Raw genomic sequence first — 20,776 nt, 5'->3', positions numbered from 1 at the left:
TGTGTGCCCCCCCCCCCCCCCCCCAGATCTGTGCAGTAATCCAGTGTGAACCTTTGTCTCTGTGCAGGAACTTCCAGTAATAAAAAGACCAGTCATTGGTGTTCTCTCTCCTTGTGCAAGATGACTGGTCTGGTCTCCGCCCCCTGTAGTTTTCTGCAGGCAGCCTGTAGAGGGTGCGGCCTTCCGAGTCCCTCCCAAAGCTCTGCTCTCTGCACAGGTTATGTGCAGCAAAGTGATGATGTCACCATAGGGTTGCCACCTGTGCGGGATTCACCTGGAAAGTCTGGGTTTTGAGTCCAGGTTTCAGCTGGCCTGAAACCAGGACACAAAATGTCAGCCGAACAGGGGCTATCACGGGGTCCCGGTTTTCTGACTTGAGTGCATGGAGACGGCACGGGACATGGAGCAAGGTGGTGTCTGAAAACACAGGGTACAGACAAGTCTTGAAGGGGTTCTGCTTCAGTCATATGTGTTGCTGGCTGTCTCCCCCGGCTGTCTCCACAGGCTGCCTCCTGTATATTCTTTAAAAAAATATATATATATTAAAATATTATCACACAGCACTAGAGTGTTTGGGTTTTGCTTGAAGAAAAGGTGGCCACCCTATGTCCCCACTAATTTACAAAGTAACAACTGGGCTTGGAAAGGCATCTATGTAGTTATAGCCTTTGTGGGAATTAAGGAATATATATCACACATATGGAATGAAGCTTTAAGTACTGCATGTGTTTTTGCTTGTAATGGAGTACACTGTAAGGTTGCTGGAGGGGAAAATAATGATATCTCCACAGCAAACGGATACAATAAACATCACTAATATATTATTATTATTATTAGGTGACAGTCCGTAACGTAAACTATACTAGCTGACAACACTTGACCCAATGACTTTCTATAAAAACTAAGGCCATTAATCTGTGGTCCTACCCTTTATAGACAGGAAAACATTCATACAGAACACTGATCCGCACAATGGAGGGTCTACAATATTATGAAAAGATTTTGCTGACAATTTCCTCTTTACACAGAAAAAAAAAATGCAACAATTCTAAAAAGCTGAAAAGGAAAACCATCTGGAGGCAATAATGAGCTAGCCATACACAATGCATAAGCCATACATCAACTGAGAAATATCATTTTTGCTTCAAGGTTCATAAAAGTCTGAGCCTCATATCATACTGCATGACATCATGCTACATGAGTAATTAAGAATAATTCAGGGGTGGTAAACACCTCCTTGTAGATATACGAGGTGAAACATTACTAATTACCATCTGTCTTTTCTAGGAGCTCAAGGATAATTCTAGAAAAAACGTAGTCACTGGAGCATTGGGGTGACTGCGGCATGTAAAGCTCCAGGCAAGCAGCTAGACACAGAGCTGGAATAGATATGCGTGACCTATTCTACCTGACAACGAATACTCAATTCTGTCTGTCCAGTCCTGTGATTCAGGCAATCCAGGCAGGTTGATAACCTTCCTTTTCTCTATGGCTGTTAAGCAATTCAGTTTGGTCACCAGTAAGGATGCACCGATAACGGTTTTTCTGTATCGAGTACTGATATTTTGCTTTGGGTACTCGCCGATTACTTGCGAGCACCGATACTGGTGCTTCTGCTGGCATGGAGCCGGCTTCCCAGGCAATCAGGAAGCCGGGCAGCAGGTAATGACATGCCAACTGCTTCCTGATCGCTTGAGAAGCCGGCTCCATGTTATTTGAAACCAGCATCGAGCCAGCTTCCCGGCCAATCAGGAAGCCAGGAGGCGGGGCATTACTCGCAGCCCGGCGTCCTGATTGCCTGGGAAGCCGGCTCCATGTTCCCCTACGACACTGCCGGTAAAAGGAAATCTTCCGCTGACCAGAAGTTCCGGTATTGGGGAAGGTGCATTCCTAGTCACCAGCCTGACCATAGTTTGCCGCTTGGACAATGAAAAAGCAGCAGTATTATTAATATTATTCAGGATTTATATAGCGCCTACAGTTTGTGCAGCGCTTTACAATATGAGGAAGACATTACAAATAACAATACAATTCAAGACAAGATAGTAAGGAGAGCCCTGCCCGTGAGGGCTTACTATCTAAAAGGGAGGGGCAAGTGATACATGAGGAGGTAATATACCAGTTAGGTCATCTCTCTGCTCTCTCCTCCTGTAAGGAAGTTCCCAGTGTAAACGTTGGTCATATATGTAATGATAAATAATTATACACTCAAATTGTTTTCATCAAAAACACAAATTGTTCTCAGGGGTAGACAACCTCAGCAGCAAGTCCCACGATGTATTGCAAGACCGACAGCCGCAGACATGACTACCACAGGCAGAGGCACGATGAGTTATATTTTCACCACAGCTGGATTGCCAGTATTGCCTACCCCTGTCAGAGACTGCTGATGAGCCTGGGCTTGGTGCAAACCATTTCGCCCAAAGCCACTCAAAAAACTTTAACTGCCACCCACTCCTCCCAACCTATATCAGTAGCAGAGAGGCCCATTACCACCCCTCTTCCTGGAGCTAAACGTCAGAAAGGGGCAGGGAAATGCCAACACTGATTGGGTTTCAGAGTTTTGAGGCTTGGATCGGGCGAACTCAGGCGAATCTCTATCCCAGACATATATGTCTCTATAACCCCTTAAAAAGCTAGCAGAAGCCAATTAATGAAAAGGAATGCAAGCAAATAAAAGTTGCATTACGTGGAATTTTCCAAATGGCTACAGCACAGCTTTCCGCTTGTTCTAACTGAACAGTTCACTTATCCAAGGAAAACCTCTAATAAAAAAGCAAAAAGGGAATAGTTGAGAAAGCACGGGAAACAAAACATCTGTTTGATCATGGCCCTTTCACACGTCTGTGCTAAAAACTGGATGTCAAGAAGATGCGTGGTTTTCAAAGTGCAGTTGTTATAAAAGTGTCTAGTTTAGGCCTAGCGTCATAAGGACACCGATCCCAGCACCACAAGCAAAGTATATCCAAACTACTGCATGCAGGACAGCTGTGGAGCACTCCAAGGAGCAGGTTGAGGCACCACGTTATGGTCAAAGGCCTCACGCACAAACATGGTTGTGAATGCTGTCAATCCGATATCAGACTCACAACGTTCAACTTCAAGTGACACTAAATGCAGGAGTTAAACGTTAAAAATTAATTCAAGTCCCTTAACTATTAACAAAATTGGACCTTATTTGAGCATCACTCCACAGGAAGTATGGGGAATCTGCCAGATAGAACCATGGACAACGGTAAAAATCTGCAACAAGTAGGAGGTGAGGTGCTGGATTCAAATCAGATTGGTCAGAACGTGATGAGCACAATGGCTCTGGTGAGGCCGCTCTCGACAAACTCAAGGTATCCCTCAGACAAGGGGCCCAGAAATGAAGGTTCAAGCGTAAACAATTTAATGAAAGTGCCAAACGAACAGTTTGAGATTCCAAAAACTTTTAATAATAATAATAGCCCGTGTGCCACATGTGTATACCTATGTAACTTCAGTAATGGTACCGAATGTTCTTTTGTAAGTCATATTTGTATATGTCTGTTTATTATTCTTTTACAAATGCAAACCAATAAAAAAACTTATTTGAAAAATAATAATAATAGTAAATGGTTTACAAATGACAACACAGAACAGCCAATGTGTTTTGGGGTCTCAAAGACCTCCCCCTTCTTTAGGGCTTAAAGTGACACTGAACTCATGACTTGCATCGTAAAAATTAATTCAAGTACCCTAACAAAAATATATCTTATTTGTGCATCTTTCGACTGTAGATCCTCAAATCATCTCTGAATTGGTGGTGACACTGTCCTTCCTTCTGGAGGGTGACTACTTTTGTTCTCCCATGGTCCCTGTGTGTGTTGTACAGTAGCCACCGCTCCAAGCTCGCTCCCGTGATGGACTACAATCTCAATACAAATGAGTAAATTAAACAGGAGATTGTAGTCCATCACGTTTGTGAACTTGAATGTATTAGTAAGATTTAATTCCAGAGTTTAAGGTCCCTTTAAGTATACTGGTTTGGATGGTTGGGTTTCGGGATGTGGGCAATCCTTCATCAGCCTGTTCCTAGGCAGTTCTAGAAATTCCCTTTTCAATTGTTGAGTTGAACACTGGTATGAAAACAATTGGGTTTTCTCCAGACATAAAATGGAAGTTGTTTTTCAGAAGCACATTGTTAAAAGGTTTCTGTCAGTTAAACACTTTGAGGACCACGCCCTGCCGTTTATGAGGAAAACAGAGTTTGGATGAGATCACCCCTGGCACACACTCCAGTCAATGATACATGTCAGGGGAAAGGAGACTTGGAACACGTCCTTGAACCAAGGGGGCGTCCATAAAATGTTCCAAAACATTGCTTTTTTTATCACTTTAGCAGTGAAGGAGCCCATTATTAACAGAATGTGTAATCTTGTGAGTTAGATATATCTCCTGTCTAAACACCACCAAGGTCTTCAGTTTGTTCCGAGTTGTTAAAAAGGATTCCAACAAAAAAACAAATTTTCAGGAATTCCACAAACGTTTTTGTACCCAAATTTTGTATTGGTTTTCTTTATAAAAACTCAACACATATGCAAATAAAAAACACGTCAGATATAGCTATAAAAGGTCGGCATCAATACAAAACAAACAATGGTACCTTTTAGGACATGAAGAAATGTTTTCACAAGTTTTATCCTGGCCAAGCACATACAATATGTTAGCAATTTCAATCTGCTTTTGATTGCAGTATTGAACAAATCAACAGAAAACAATATCCACAAGTTATCCAACTTATATATTTATATGGCACAGTTGACGGTAGAGTGAAAAAAAGTTTAATTTTGCAATCAAAAGTAGCTGAAATTGTAGTATTACTCTAAGTATGCCCAGCATTAGGTTGGTTATAAAATATAAAAACCCATTATCTGCCCTTTCTTTAACTTTACCAGGGCATGAAACGCTCCTCTACCTGTTGGGAGACACTCCCTAATCTATATGCAGTAATTTGTCATCTCAGGACACACTATTATGGAAGAGCTGGTATGGTCATGCTCTGGCCTGCCTTCCCTCCACCACCAAAAGCAGCGGATGGCTCCACTGGTTCATAGGAAGGAACGGGAGACAGCAGGTCAAAGAGTGAGCATACCAGCTTTGCTTTCAATCTGCATAATAAAGCTCCATGGATTCCAGGGATCCCGGATTGTTCTGGAAATAGTCCTCACATTCCTAATCTCTAAGGACCTTCAGCATCATCAGATCAGGTGAGCCCACAAGTTCGCTTTGAACTTCTAACAATGAATTATGAAGACTGCCATCATTGGTCTCCCCTTTTGAAAATACTAACCCCTTAAAAAGTGGAACTGCAGGAATTTTAAAAAAGTTGACCCTTGGAGTGGGGCTGCCCCCGCAATGCAAGGGTCAACTGCTCGCTTTGTCTAGAGAGCAAAAAGAAAGAAAATATACTCGTCCAATCCTCTGTCCCGCCTGGCTGCAAGACGGGTTGCGGCAGCCTTTGCTCCCCTCCGGAGGTCTAAGGATCCGTGATATTAACACGTCTCATACAGTGCGTTGGATGTGCACATGCTGAGGGTCATACCACAGCCAAAGCAGAGGGGTGAGCGCTTAATGCCGCAGAACCAATGATCAAGTCAGTACATCTTTATTTCGTCCCCTAGAGAAAAACTGCAAGGGATAACTTAAAAATCCTGGAGTTGTCCTTTAACTACCATGGTGAATCAACAGCTTCAACTTTCACTGATGTGAATAGGTTCTGCTTTCATTCCTAATCTGCATTCTCTTTCCACGTGGAAGTGGAATTTGACATTTTCCAGGCACTTGAATAAAGTCTATGGGGCCACAAAATGCACAATTCTGACTAAAAAAAAATGCTATAAGCGACACAACACTCAGGTGTGAACAGCACCATTAACAATAATGGGATTCTTCATGTTGAGTGCTGTCGCGCTTTGGGAAACTTGCAACACAATGCTCAGGTGTGAATGGGAGTTAAGAAACAAACTGATCTATATGGAAAATAGTTTACCTACACATCACCTATACTTTTAGGAGCATTATTATTTTTATTATACAAGATTTATATAGCGCCAACAGTTTGCACAGCGCTTTACAATATAGGGAAGACATTACAATCACAATACAAATCAAGACAAGATGGTAAGGAGGGCCCTGCCCCTGAGGGCTTACAATCTAAAAGGGAGGGGGAAGTGATACATGAGCATTACACTCAGATATTTCCTCTGTTAGCATATGGCTTATGCTAACGCATGAGCATTACACTCAGATATTTCCTCTGTTAGCATATGGCTTATGCTAACGCATGAGCATTACACTCAGATATTTCCTCTGTTAGCATATGGCTTATGTTCTGGAATCCAAACATCAAGTTCTTCTAGATATAAAGTAACCTGTTTGTAGTGCACCAACCCAAATGTATCAGCACTGTACAAGACCACCAGTATGCTATAAAAGGAATATAAAAAAGGAATGACAGGGCATTTATACTACCTGATGAAAAGGAATTACCGGTGACAGGGACAGGTCAGCTTATTAACAGAAGTGGGAGAGCAATAAGAACTTTGAGGGCTAGTTCATCCCAGAAATGCATGCGTCTGCGCAGCTGCAGTGCAATACGTTTTGGCACGATTGCTAAAAATTGGATTTTTTTTGGTGCGTTATAGTGCGTTTGCATGCATTTTGATGCATTCCGTTGCGATCCGATGCAGCTAAAATAGGGCAAGCAGTATTTTTTCTGACTATTGGACAGACTGCACTGGTGTTAACAGTGCGCCAGAAATCCCATAGGAAAGCATTGTGATGCACTTTGGATGTAGTTGCCAAATTGAACGGATTGCATCACAACTGCATCTGGTGCGAACTAGCCCTGAAGGACATTTATCAAGCAAATTAGTGACAAAATTAGAAGCAAATCAGCTTGGCTGTCAGTTAAAAGTCTATTGGACAGTTTGTTTTTTTATTTGCGACACCTGCACATAGAATCCTCAGCAGGCAAACGAGACAGTTGTTTTCTAGTCTGCAGCAAATTTACCACTGAAGATTTTCTATTTTAATAAACTCAAAACACATGAGCAAATAATTAATTAAGTGGTCAGGGTCAAGTTTTATTTGGTCCCGGAGCTACTTTAGAGCTGCTGAGGGAGGAATTTACGAATCAAACTGCCCAATTATAATAAATCTACTTTTGCTTAGTATTGCCTTGCTGTAAGACTTGCTGTATACATGGTCACCAGCACGCCATAGTAATTGGTAAAGGTAGGATATTTGTCACCCATAAAAAGTGACGTTTTACTGATGCTGGGGGCCTCTTCCTCAGGCAGTAGAGTGGCGTAGGTTCCTCTTAATGGTGGCTCAGTAGAGCTGCTGCCTTGCAACATAGCAAGCAAATCTAAATGTATTCGCTATGGTGAACCAAATTGGTGCACTAAGCAGAAGTGCAAACTTGTCATGCCCGGTGTCGTCACTACTGCCTGAGGAAGAAGACCCCAGCGACTTCAAAACTTTTTATGGGTGATGGATAAATTACCTGCTTTTACCCTTCGGTATGATGATGGGACACAAACTTTGATGTCTACTGTGATGGCGTCATCGGTCATTTCACCAAAGCACCCCCTGGATATGTTCTATTGCTGTATGTAGAGCCCCAGATTTGCGGCATCTTAAGATTGAGAATCTGTACACACAAATATGAGAGCAGGACAGAACTTGATCCATCAAAATGATATATTCTTTTTCAGGTCAGGCATTATCATGTACTTGTCATTAAGCACCGGAGGAAACTTTCCGAAGATTTGGTCCATGTGACATGAAACACGTGGATTTACGACAAACAGGTAATTTCAGACAATTGTACCACGTCCCCTCCCATTACCTCAGGAAGGTCTCCATGGTAATTCATGTTCATGTTTACCACAAACAAAACTTTTTACAGAAACTGACAGAAATGTTGCATGCCACAGATATGATAAATATGCCTAAAACCTAGACGGCCAACAACAAGCAGAGGCTCATAATGCTATTTGGTCAGCGCTAAACTAAGAACACTGAGATCAAACAGAGGAAATCACAGACTCGTGTCAGAATATGATAGTGCAGAACATTTTAACAGTCAGAGATCAGAGGCGCAACTAGAAACTTCGAGGATGCAGTGCAAGAAACCATGAAGGGGCCCCCAAACCCCCCACCGCCATGTGAAGGAGCTGCGGAGAGTTGGCCTGCTACATGCTGGGAGCACCCTTGCGCTATGCGTGGAAGCAGGAGTCTCTGTAGAAGTCCGCTCAGTCAGAAATAGAGCTCTGGTGGATCAAGTTCTGTCCTGCTCTCATGATCGGGCGTGCTCAATCTAAGATGACGCAAATCCAGAGCACTCGATACAGCAAGAGAACATATCAGGAGATTGCAATGGGCATGAACTCAGAATTTCATCTGTGGTTTCCGTTTTTCTAAAAAGTAGTGACAAATGGGCTTTTTTAGGATGTCCAATTACTTTGCCATGTAGCATTTAATCATACAGCCTTGGTCAGCACCAACTTCATATACAGCCCTCATGTACAACACATGGCTTTACACATGTATGTTCACAGCCCTAATTAATTTGATGAGGTCCACCTTAAACAAAGCAGGGTTTTATCCGGCACAGCTAAAAGGACGTTCATCACAAGATAAACAGGATTTAAGCCAATTTGACCATAGAAGGTATTTGTTTAGCAATAGCCAATAGAAATCGCACATTTCACAGAATGCAGCTGTGTGGTTTGCCGTGTCACCGGTGCGCTGCTGGTATGAAAGGAATTTGCAAGTTCAAACAAACATTTCACGGACATCGCAGAAGTTACCTTCAACCTGACATGGGTCGTTATCAGCGTATTTCATAACAATCATTACGGCTTCAAGCCCATCTCTAGGATAAGGGCTTGTTTTAGCTAAGCATTTTGTAATAGATACACAATAGCTCACAGATGTGGCATGCATCATTTTTGGCGCTTTGTTGCCCATTTAAAATGAATGGGATTTTTGACTCAAAAAGGACATAAAATGCATGTGCCTTACCACAATGCATAGGTGTGACCAGGCCCTAATTTCCATCCCCTCTTACTGATAACTAGATGAAAAACAAACAAAACCAAAAAAATCTAAAAGCCCTCTTCACTTATCTACTTATCTAAAGCCAGAGCATTGACGGGGTCCCCAGTATTCTCTCCTCCTCTGTTTACTTCTTGCAGTGTCTGTCTTCAGGTGACTACTGGACCATATGGACATTTACTGTTGGCTGTCCAGCAGTGGGGTCTTCTAAGATTCCAGAAGAGGGGTGACATCATCGCAAGGAGACAGCAGGGGACCATCTGGCAAGGGGCCATTGGCAGCGTTGGATTAGTGGTCCCCCACACCTCACAGTGGCAATGGATCAAGCAGGGGACTTAGGGGAGTATATGTTTAAAGACACTGAGGGGAATTTATCAAAACTGGAGCAGATGTGCATGGCAACCAATCAGCTTCTCTCTTTAGTTCAGATTTGAAAATGAAAGATAGAAGCTGATAGGTTACCATGCATAGCTGCACCAGATTTTGTCTGCTCCAGTTCTGATAAATTCCCCTGCATGTTTTTACCTGATGAAGGGACCATTGAAGGTTCCGAAATGTTAATTCTACTCGTGATAGCATGTATGTCTGACGTCAAAGACGCATCAATATATTGGACCTTGGTGTTCAGGTGACTACCTTCTCTATACTCATAACAACCAGGGGCATTCAGTGGTTGTTTTAAGATGAGCCAAAAGATGACATTTGGATTCTGATTGGTTCCAACAGAACACTTCCCTTTTGATCATCTAGTGACAACGTTAGTTGAGCTAATCATACACTGCTCCAATTCAATCAGGGCTTGGCCCTCTCAGGACCCCGTTATCAACAAAAGGTGGATTTTTTTAAAATCGACTTTTGACGAAGGAGGTGGACAAAAAAATTATTAACCGAACAGCCAATGAGCTTATTTAAATAATGTTGACCGGGAGTTGGCAAAAAGGGCCATGCACTAAAGGAATTTCAGCCAGCTTGTCCTCCTATACAAATACAGATAACGTCTTCAATAAGTCTAAGAAAATTAACGTCTAAACAGGAGCAACTCAGGTCAACAAATAAGAATTCTTTTACAAACAAGACGTTCCGGTCTCTCGTGTATTACCAAACACTTCTACAGAAGCCAGAGCGTCCACCATACTATACAGCTGGAGGCCAAGTTTATGGCCACCTCTGAATCACTCATGGAGTTGTCAACTTTATTGCAGCTTTTATGACTAACCAGGTACATATTCTCCAAGTCTGAACCGTTTCCTGATGTATGGCTGTGTCTGAGAGCCGCAGATGTTTCGTAACTGGGCAAATGGTCTGATGAGGTCTACAGAGTCAGACGAGGTCTGAGCACACATGCAGTCACCGGCTTGCTGCACCTGTATCAGGTACCTTGTCCCAATGGACGGGCGTGTTTATCAAATGACAACATTAGTCATACTGCCTATAGCAAACAATAAAAGATCACATTCATTTGCAAACCAGAATGTGAAAAAAAAAAAATAAAGTTTGGATCTGACTAGTTCCAGACTACACCCCCCATAAAACAACATCAATCATCAATAGTGTGACGTAACGAGCTCCATCGATCATGTCATGGCTGAACTCTTGCCAAACAGCTTCTTTTTTTTTTTTTTTATTTCAACATAGTGCATTGACAGTTCACATCTATCCAGTGTGGCATGCTTTCATGCACATGCATTGTGATGTGCTGGTTAGCTGTGGCGGAGGTACAATTCAAAACAAATGTCATCACACTTGAGAACTATGGGGTAAGCGTTTTTCCCCATAGTTCTCTTAAGGGTCACGGGAGGACATATACAAACCTCCTCCCGTGACCCAAAGCTCAGTATATCGCAAGCTATTGCCCGCGATATACTGAGAGCACCACAGCCGGGACAGATCACGACAATACTGTCGAGATCCACCCAGTTGTGTGATTGACAGCTTGCTCTGCTTATCTAGAGGCAGAGCCAGCTGTGGCCGCCCCCTCTGCCGTTTGTTACTCCACTCCAGTGCTGGAGGATCGGAGAGGGGAGGGGGGAATCCCCGCGGGGAGCGGTGGCTGACAGTAATCTCCCTGCAGAGAGCGGTTATCGGGAAGGGAGCGGCGGCATGTTTCTGCTCACTTCCCGATCAATAGAGCCGACCTGTGACAGCTTCAATGTCACAGGTTGGCTCTAACTATGAGGATGAGTGGAAATCACTCACCTCAATTCTTCAAGTTTTACCGCACATGACCCCAAAGCACAAGTCTGAAGCTGCCCATACACCTTACGATTATTGGACGATTTTCGTATGCGTTCGATAATCGTATGTGTGCAGTGCCCGAACCGACATTACTGTACAATCGTACGACTTTTGAGGGTCAAGCATGTTTGAAAACTTTGCTCGATCGTACGATTGTCGTAAGGTTGCTGGCGTTTCCGTCCGTCAAAAGTCGTACGATCTACACTGCGCTGGCGCTAACGATAATACGGCAAATCAATTACCGCATTTCGTCCAGGTGCTTTTCGTTAATTACGGCTAAGTTAATCTTGCGATTATCGGGGCAGGATGGGGCTGCCGTACGAAAATCGTACGACTATTCGATCGGACGAAAAGTTTCGTCCGATAATCGTAAGGTGTATGGGCACCTTAAATGGGCCCAAAATTGCAGGTGTAGGCCTAGGAATATTCTTGTAAGCGATGTGAACCAGTTGTTGCACTGGCACATCTGTACCAAATATCAAGCAATCAACTTAATTTGCACTTGTATGCATTAACATGCATGCACACAAATGTACAGCCCTAGTTGCAGCTGTTTTCTATTTGTTTTGGTCGCTGCTAAAGTGAAATGTACCCAGCAATACACAGATCTGAGTACGGGGCCCTTAGACCTCCTTCCTTTTTAATGTCTCCGTGAATGGGCCTATAAGGGTGGTTTACATTTCTTGAAGCACCCTGAACTTATCCCATTTTGTAGTAGCAGCTTCTCAGGAAGGCCCCTTATCAGGCAGACACAGTGCTGGAGTGACTTGTCATTCAACACCCACAGCTATGCAGAACAAAGTCCAACTCGCAGTACAGCGAGCATACACACACGCTCTCAGAGACTTTGGTGTCTTAAAGTGGCCCTGTCATCACCCGGCTGCTGCCAAGTATTCCACAATTCCAAAATATCAGTTTCCCCTGCCACACACCGTAACTGTGGTACCTCCATTACACTAGGGCATCTTATAACAACCTACAAGCTGGTGGGAGAATCCACAACATGCAGTGGGGGAGATTTCAACACACCCAGAGGTACAGAATACTTGTAGCAGGTGGGGAGTCGTTTCAAGATATATGCTGCCAGAAAGGAAAGTCATTTCATTCTTCTTTTAGCAGGTGGGCTTTTTGGATACAAATGACTGTGCCGGCAGGTATTTAGGGGTAGAATAAAGAAGATATAATCACCTGATCCTCAATCCTGCCTGACTGCTAGACTGGTCCCCACAGCTTCTCCCTCTGGCTTCGGTGGTCGAAAGAGCGCTAACGTAATCACATCTCATACAGAACCATTGACCTGCATTAGACTTGAAGACACCGAGGGACATTCCACAGCCAGAGCGGACTGGAAGAGAGGTGAATGCTGACCGCCGCGGGACCAAGGATCAGGACAGCACTCTGCCTTATTCCATCCCCTAGAGAAAAACCAAGCACTTAACCCCTTGCAGTGAGGGGGAAGCCCCCTTCTAAAATGCCTGGGGTTCTTTTTAAAAAGGAAACCTGTACTGAGAAGAATACAGTGGGTGGCCTCTGCTGCCCTTCTAAGAATACTAGTTGCCGGGCCGTCTCTGGCTTCCAAATTTCTGGGCCACTGAGCCAGAAAAACCCTGCAGACTAAAAAGTCCCTCGTCTCAACTCCTCGCTCCTCCCTCCAACCTTCTTTGGGCTAGTAGCTGGTGCAGACTGCTCTGTCCCTTGTGATCTTGTACTGGACAAGAAGTTCAGGGAAGCTGAAATGAGAGTTGGAGCTGTTGTGCAACATAATGACCAAGTGCTTGGGTGAAAATGTAAAGAAATACTTTGCTGGATCATGAATATTTGTTTCATCTAGATTCATTATTGGTTATGGTGTGGGCTTGTTCCCACCATGTCCAGACCAAATCTGCACGCATCTCTGCAAAAGGTTGAAGATTTGGCTTTCATTTTTGTGCATTCCAACCCAGAAAAAAAAAAAAAATAGTGCATGCAGTAATTTTTTGGAACGCACTAGAACTGAACTCAATGGAGTAAAGCAGGCTCAGGACTACCATAGGAATACATGGGGATGCGTTTTTGTAACAGCCCAGAAAAATGTTCTGGTCTGGCTCTGGTCCGGACATGGTGGGAACAAGCCTGAGGGTTTCATACTTTGAAGCACGAGCACTTCATTCACCTAACACCCCACATACCCAGCCGTAGGTCTCAGAAAGTTTCAGTGAAATTTCTGCCATATGTTGTCGTAGTTCGGCAGATCTGGTATTATCAGCTCCCTCTGCAGAGGTGAGTAAAGTTCATTGCTGCAGTTTCGGCGGTAAATGAGAGATAATGGAATCATTATCGGACTGTGCGGTGTCTGAACATGACTGGGCGCTCACACAAGTGTTCAGGGAAAGTGCTGAAGGATTTATCCATGTCACCGCGCCTACTGTAACATAAGATGCACTATATTGCCAAAAGTATTGGGACGCCCCTCCAAATCATTGGATTCAGGTATTTCGTGAAATGTCCTTGCTACTAAATATTCCCTGGTCACCTGTTAGTGGTATTATAACAAAGTGGAAGCAACTGGGAACAACAGCAACTCAGCCACGAAGTGGTAGGCCACGTAAAATGACAGGGCGGGGTCAGCGCATGCTGAAGCGCCCACTGCGCAGAAGTCGCCAACGATCTGCAGAGTCAATAGCTACAGACCTCCAAACTTCGTGTGGCCTTCAGATTGGCACAACAGCAGTGCGTAGAGAGCTTCATGGAATGGGTTTCCATGGCCGAGCAGCTGCATCAAAGCCGTACCTCACCAAGTGCAATGCCAAGTGTCGGATGCAGTGGTGTAAAGCACGCCGCCACTGGACTCTAGAGAAGTGGAGACGTGTTCTCTGGAGTGACAAATCACGCTTCTCTGTCTGGCAATCCGATGGACGTGTCTGGGTTTGGCGGTTGCCAGAATGGTACTTGACTGACTGCATTTTGCCAAGTGTAAAAGTTTGGTGGAGGGGGGGGATTATGGTGTGGGGTTGTTTTTCAGGGGTTGGGCTTGGCCCCTTAGTTCCAGTGAAGGGAACTCTTAAGGCATCAGCGTACCAAGACATTTTGGACAATTTCATGCTCCCAACTTTGTGGGAGGAGTATGGGGATGGCCCCTTCCTGTTCCAACATGACTGCGCACCAGTGCACAAAGCAAGGTCCATAAAAGACATGGATGAGCGAGTTTGGGGTGGAGGAACTTGACTGGCCTGCACAGAGTCCTGATCTCAACCCCATAGAACACCTTTGGGATGAATTAGAGCGGAGACTGCGAGCTCGGCCTTCTCCTCCAACATCAGTACCTGACCTCACACATACGCTTCTGGAAGAATGATCAAACATTCCCATAGACACACTCCTAAACCGTGTGGACGCCTTCCCAGAAGAGTTGAAGCTGTTATAGCGGCAAAGGGCGGGCCAACTCAATATTGGACCCTGCAGACTAAGACTGGGATGCCATTAAAGTTCATGTGCGTGTAAAGGCCGGCGTCCCAATACTTTTGGCACTATAGTGTATCATGGATATAGGATCACGCCAGGCTCTTCTCTCATCTCCTCCCCACGTCAAACACCTCACCAACGGTTCGCAAAATATTTGTAGCACAACAAAAGACCTGCCCTAAAGTGTCTGTCGCTCTAACAAAGTTGCTGAAACAAGACCACCCTGTAAAAGAATAAAGTACGTCTCCGTGCGGCAATAAAGAAATCCTCCGCTGGAGCTCCTTCTGAAACTAACACGTACAGGAGTGTGGATCTGCTGTGCCCCCCCCCTGCAGCACTCATTGGTTCCTCCCAGTCCCCTGAGGTGACGTAGCAGTTGGGGGGAGCAACCACTGAGCACTGCGGGGGACACAGGAGATCCACACTCCTAGAAGTGTTTTGTTTTGTTTTTTTACAGCAGAGCAGTGCTCAGGGTCACAAGTAGTTGGAGAGATAAGTGTTCACCTTTTAGATAAAACATGTTAAATGCTTAACAGGGCACGGCCTGTGCATTGTGGTGACCTGTAGCACAGTGCGTTACCTTCTACTGTATATGTGCTTTGGGGTTTCTTCCAAAAGTATGGCAAGAAAAATGCCTGTAACAGAATCTTAAAAACCGCTTCCCTTTCCCTGGACTTCACAACGGCCTCAGATATAAGCGCAAACTTTATTCCTCCCCCCATTTATGGTTCGGTTAAGGAAATGGTCAAGGCCCCCAACAGACTTTTTATAAGGCAACTTGTATCCCATTAAAGGGAATTTACCTTCACTTCCTGTCTTGGTAGACACAACAGGAAGAGGAAATCTTTTCATAGGGTTAGGGAGATCCTCTCTTAAGCCTTGTTTACACGGGTGGTAAAAACAGGCGTTTGATCCACATTTTTACCACCTACCTAAAACCTAACATGGCGGTCGCTCGGGTGTGTGCACATGCTGCGCCTGCGATGAATGCTTTGTCTGCTAAATGCGACCTTTGCAGTCAATGGGACTGCGTCACAACCGCATGTCAACAGAAGGACTTCCAGTCAACAGAAATACTTCAGGAGCAGCAATGCCACTCGCAGTGAAGCTGAGGGAGCATAATTTCACTGCCCTTATAAATGATGCAAGAAGGCATTCAAAGAATGTCAGCTTCCATCAGAGGCCTCTCACACCGTCGTGACAATTGACTTTTGGAAATCTTGCGGTTTACAGGATACACACTGCAGAATTCTGCCTGCACATAAGAAGTCAACAACGTAGAGACTCTCTTTGTCACACGCCATTTTCTACAAGCACCCCGCACGTCTCCAGTTACACACAGGACTTAAATATGATTAGGGAACGCCACCAGTAAAATAAGGGACCGTTAACCCTTTCCAACCAAGAGGGATGAGATGATCCTTCCGTACATCCGGCATGGTAGCCGATCTGACCTGGCTCAGTCTCCTACCTGCACAGACCACACCCAGCCTCACCTGCATACGTCACATACCCAGCCTCACCTGCACCATGCTGCACAATGCCTGCACGCTTCACATACCCAGCCTCACCTGCACGCTTCACACACCAGCACTATGCTCGCACACCAAGCCTCACCTGCACCATGCTGCACATTGCCTGCACGCTTCACATACCCAGCCTCACCTGCACCATGCCTGCACGCTTCACATACCCAGCCTCAGCTGCACCATGCTGCACAATGCCTGCACGCTTCACATACCCAGCCTCACCTGCACAATGCCTGCACGCTTCACATACCCAGCCTCACCTGCACCATGCTGCACAATGCCTGCACGCTTCACATACCCAGCCTCACCTGCACCATGCTGCACAATGCCTGCACGCTTCACACACCCACCCACACTTCACACAACACACAGGAGAAAGAGCTGTATTCATTCCGCACATCCTCTCACAATAGAAAAGGTCACAGGGCTGCTGGAAGAAAACAGCAGGTGTGCGAGGGGCCAGGCCTACAACACCTCCATGTCCGGATCCCCGTGCCAAGTGAATAGAGACTCACAGAAAGCCGTGTGAAGCCTTCCATGAAGGAGGAGAATATCCATTAGATCACGGACAGCAGGTCAATGCATTGGATCACTGACAGCAGGTCAATGCATTGGATCACTGACAGCAGGTCAATGCATTGGATCACGGACAGCAGGTCAATGCATTGGATCACGGACAGCAGGTCAATGCATTGGATCACGGACAGCAGGTCAATGCATTGGATCACGGACAGCAGGTCAATGCATTGGATCACGGACAGCAGGTCAATGCATTGGATCACTGACAGAGTAAAGCAAATGGTGACAAGTCCATGTTAGTAAACAGCCAGCCACAGACAACAATTGTGTTTTGCACACTCACACTGTGGGGGGTAAGTGACCCTGATGGAAAAACTCTCTGCTCTATCCAAACTTACAATCAAAAAAAGGTTTTGGTTTTTGAAAGCCAAAAAAAAACACACAAAAAACACACAACAACATTCACACTAGGTGCTTTCAAATGCGTTTATAAATGGTTTTCTAAGTACATACATCTAAAAAGATTCCCAATAGATCTATTCAATAGACGTTTTGATCTGTAGTAGAAGTCAGGTGCATCCAGGAATTGATTTGAACTTAAATAACGCATGTAAAAACACAAGACATTTGATGAAGTCTCATTGGCTACTTCAAATCGAAGGACAGATGCACATAAACGCATATCATTTTAAGCATCAAGAAGCATAAACAAAGCATGTAGCCTGACAGATCTCAGCATAAAAACACAAGTTACAAATGTGAATGAAGCTGACGTCTCATTAGCCCATGTGGTCAAAATACCATCAGAATGAAAACCCGATAGGTGAATGCATCCAGAATTTTGAGTTTGTCGTGTTCACACAATGTGAACCTGTTTCATTCCCTGGTAGAAATAAAAAACATGGCTGAAAACTGACCACCACTACCTGGGCAGACATTTAACCCCTTCCTATACCTGAGGCTGATACACCTAGAGTGCAGGTTCTGAGTTACCTGCACTCCAGGAATGAATGAATGAATGAACTCAGGGCTGAGCCTGGAGTTCCCCAGCTCTGTAGATGGTGACAACAGGTGACAGAACCCCCATTAGAAGTTACACAAAGTCCTTCCTCTGCACTGGACACATGGAAGGAGCGGACTCACCTATGGACACCAGCCTGATGTTCTCCTTCTCCAGGAACTCCAGGGCCACAGAGACGTTCTCCAGCTGCATCTGGCTGAAGGTGGGTCTTTGGTGGTACTTTCTGTACATCCTCTTCTGGCTCAGCACCTCCAGCAGGGCGATCAGTCTGAGCCCATCGCTCAGGTCGGTCTGCAGGTTGCCTATCCTCTTGTTGACACATTTCAGGTGCTCATTACACCAGCGGGTGAAGGTGTTCTGCTGGATCTTCTTCCATGGAGCATCCTCAGCCAGGTCCTTCTCAGTCACCGGCATCGTGCAGGAGATGGAGGGGCAGGAGAGCTGCGATGTGCTTGTGTGCTGCTGGAGCTGAATGCCGCTGTCTCCTCCTGGCGCTGCTACTTCTGCACATGTGCAATGGGACTCTGACTCCTCCTCCTCTCCCAGGTTCTCCCACCTCGGGCGAGTCATTATCGGGTCATCGGTGCCATCTACTGGGTGCTGGACTCCAGGCCCGGATCGCACGACACCGGATACTGCACTCGGCACCATTCTACTGGACTGTGCAAGTTGCAGATCTCTGCCAAAAATAGAATTATAGCTGAAAGATAAAAAAAATAGTGTTGTTTTTGCTGTAATAGCAAGAGATTTTTTTTATTTCATATACAAGTATGTGTGAGTTACCTTGTAAGCTGGTACTTACATTGAAATATAAAGTTATATATTTAATGTAAATTTATAATAGTTTTTCCCAGTAGTCGGAGATAATTTTATTTTCTGTATGTAATTCTGTGTGTATGTGATATCCATACAATCGTATACAACTCCTGGATCCGATTCTATGGGCCAGCTCTCTGGGCACCATGTTTGATATACCTGAAAGCTTAATACAAAATTGTATTTAAATTGAAAGTCTTGTTTTTGCAATAGTCGGAGATATTTGTTTTTACGTTTTTTTAATTACTTTACAACCATCGCAAGACTAAGGTCTTGCGATGGTTGTAAAGTGTATGGCCACCTTTAGTCCTATCCAACTCTCGGATCTGATTCTATGGGTCCATGGCTTTGAAAAATAAAAAATATATACTCGGGGGGGATTTATCAAAACTGGAGCATCCATACAGTCGTATCCAACTCTTGGATCCAATTCTTTGGGCCCGCTCTCTGGGCACCATGTTTGATATATTTGAAGAAAAAGTATTTTCAAATTAAAAGTACAAAAATGATAATTTAGTTGGGGGGGGAGGGGGGGGTTTGCATTTGTAAGAGAAATGTTAATTCTGTGTATATAATTGGGTGTGATATCTGTACAATCATATCCAGGACTCAGATCAGAGTCTATGGGCCAGCTCCCTGATGATCATATCTTGATGAAAAAAAAGTGTATTTAAATTGAAAGTTAAAAAGATTGTAGTGTTTTTGTTTTTGCAGTAGTAGTAGGAGACATTTTAATTTTGTGTATATAATTGTGTGTGTGTATGATATCCATGCCACATCCATTCAGGGGTGTCCGCATAAGGAGACAGCCTAAAGGTGCCTATACACCTACCAGTGATCCCGCGATCGTACGATAATCGTCAGGTGTATGGAAGGCGTGCGACCGTTTCTACTGTACGGCCGCACGTCTTTTGTCTTCCGAGCACGCTGGAAAACCTGCCGAAAAACGTAAGATTTTCGGCGGGTTAGTGGTGTGCTCAGAAGACAAATGTCGAACGGGCCGGTGTGCGCACGTGCACACTGCCCGCTCAGCATTGCAGTCATCGGATGCCCGCCCCTCAGCGGGGCGGGCTTGCGATGTTCGCAAGTACGATTTGCCTGTCCAAGATGGGCAGATCGTACGAGCTTTTAATTACCTTACAACCATCGCACGATGAAAGTCGTGCGATGGTTGTAAGGTGTATGGCCAGCTTAAGGCCCCATTCACACTGAGCGACTTGCGATATTGAGCGACTTTTTTCTATTGGGCTGTATGCAATTAGGAGCTAAATCGCTCGAAAAAAGGGTCATGTAGGAGCTACAAGCGATATTGAGTGCTATTGAGTGATATTGAGCGATATTGAGCGACGAGATGTGAACAGCTCCATTGAAATGGATTGGAGAAGCTACATAGAGCGATATCGCGTGGAAATATGAGCGATATCGCTGCAAAAATCGCTCAATAAATCGCTCAGTGTGAATGGGGCCTGAGGCGCAAATGGTTGCATTGAGCAAACTAGAATCGCGGCAAAATCCGCTCCAAAAGGGTCCTGCTGTAGCGACGTGCGACAGCGACGGACAGAGCCCCATTGCCATGCATTGGAGAGCGATATCGCGCGGTAAATATCCACGATAAATCGCTCAGTGTGAATGGGGCCTAAGGCAGCATCTCATGGAGGGAAGGTCAGCATGGGCCTTCCCTCCAACCTCCCCCCTTCCCTGCGCACTGACAGCTCGGCCGACCGCTGCCTCCAGCCCGGCTTATATCTCATTCCCCTTCTCCTGGCTGTCTCAGGTGGTGAAAACAGTAGGCACAGCCCTGTGTCCAAGTCTCAGATTGAATTCTAAGTCGCTCTCTGGGTATCAAGTTTGATCAACTTGAGAGCTTTTTAAAAAAAAAAAAATTTAGATTTTTTTTTTAAGTGCAAGAACCTAAATTTGACATGGTATCAGCCTCCTGCAATCCCTCTACAGACTGGGAGAGGGAGACGCAGCTCAAGGAACCAGTCGGGTGTGCTGCAGTGCAAGAAGCTGGGTATGTGAAGTGTGCAACATTGTGCAGGCAAGGAGCCAGTCGGGTATGCTGCAGTGGAAGAAGCATACTGATAGAAGGAGATAGCAGAGTGATAGAGGGACGGACTCATCAGTG

The 20,776-nt window shown here is 44.9% G+C and overlaps 1 protein-coding gene across 5 annotated transcripts in view; it reads right to left on the bottom strand.

Annotated features, from left to right (window-relative positions):
• Nucleotides 1-18,302, bottom strand: part of FLNB (filamin B) — a 198,609-nt gene extending 180,307 nt beyond the window's left edge. For all 5 annotated transcript variants that reach the window (XM_018562459.1, XM_018562460.1, XM_018562461.1 and 2 more), the window contains exon 1: nt 17,955-18,302. In XM_018562459.1, the coding sequence (XP_018417961.1) occupies nt 17,955-18,246 (292 nt within the window). In that variant the 5' untranslated portion in view covers nt 18,247-18,302. The remainder of the gene's footprint in view (nt 1-17,954) is intronic.
• Nucleotides 18,303-20,776: the final 2,474 nt, after the last annotated feature.

The sequence above is a fragment of the Nanorana parkeri genome, unplaced genomic scaffold, assembly GCF_000935625.1.
Source record: "Nanorana parkeri isolate BGI_ZX_2015 unplaced genomic scaffold, ASM93562v1 scaffold578, whole genome shotgun sequence".
Lineage (NCBI taxonomy): Eukaryota > Metazoa > Chordata > Amphibia > Anura > Dicroglossidae > Nanorana > Nanorana parkeri.
The sequence above is the reverse complement of the archived record's forward strand: the minus strand, read 5'-3'. Positions and strand labels throughout refer to the sequence as shown.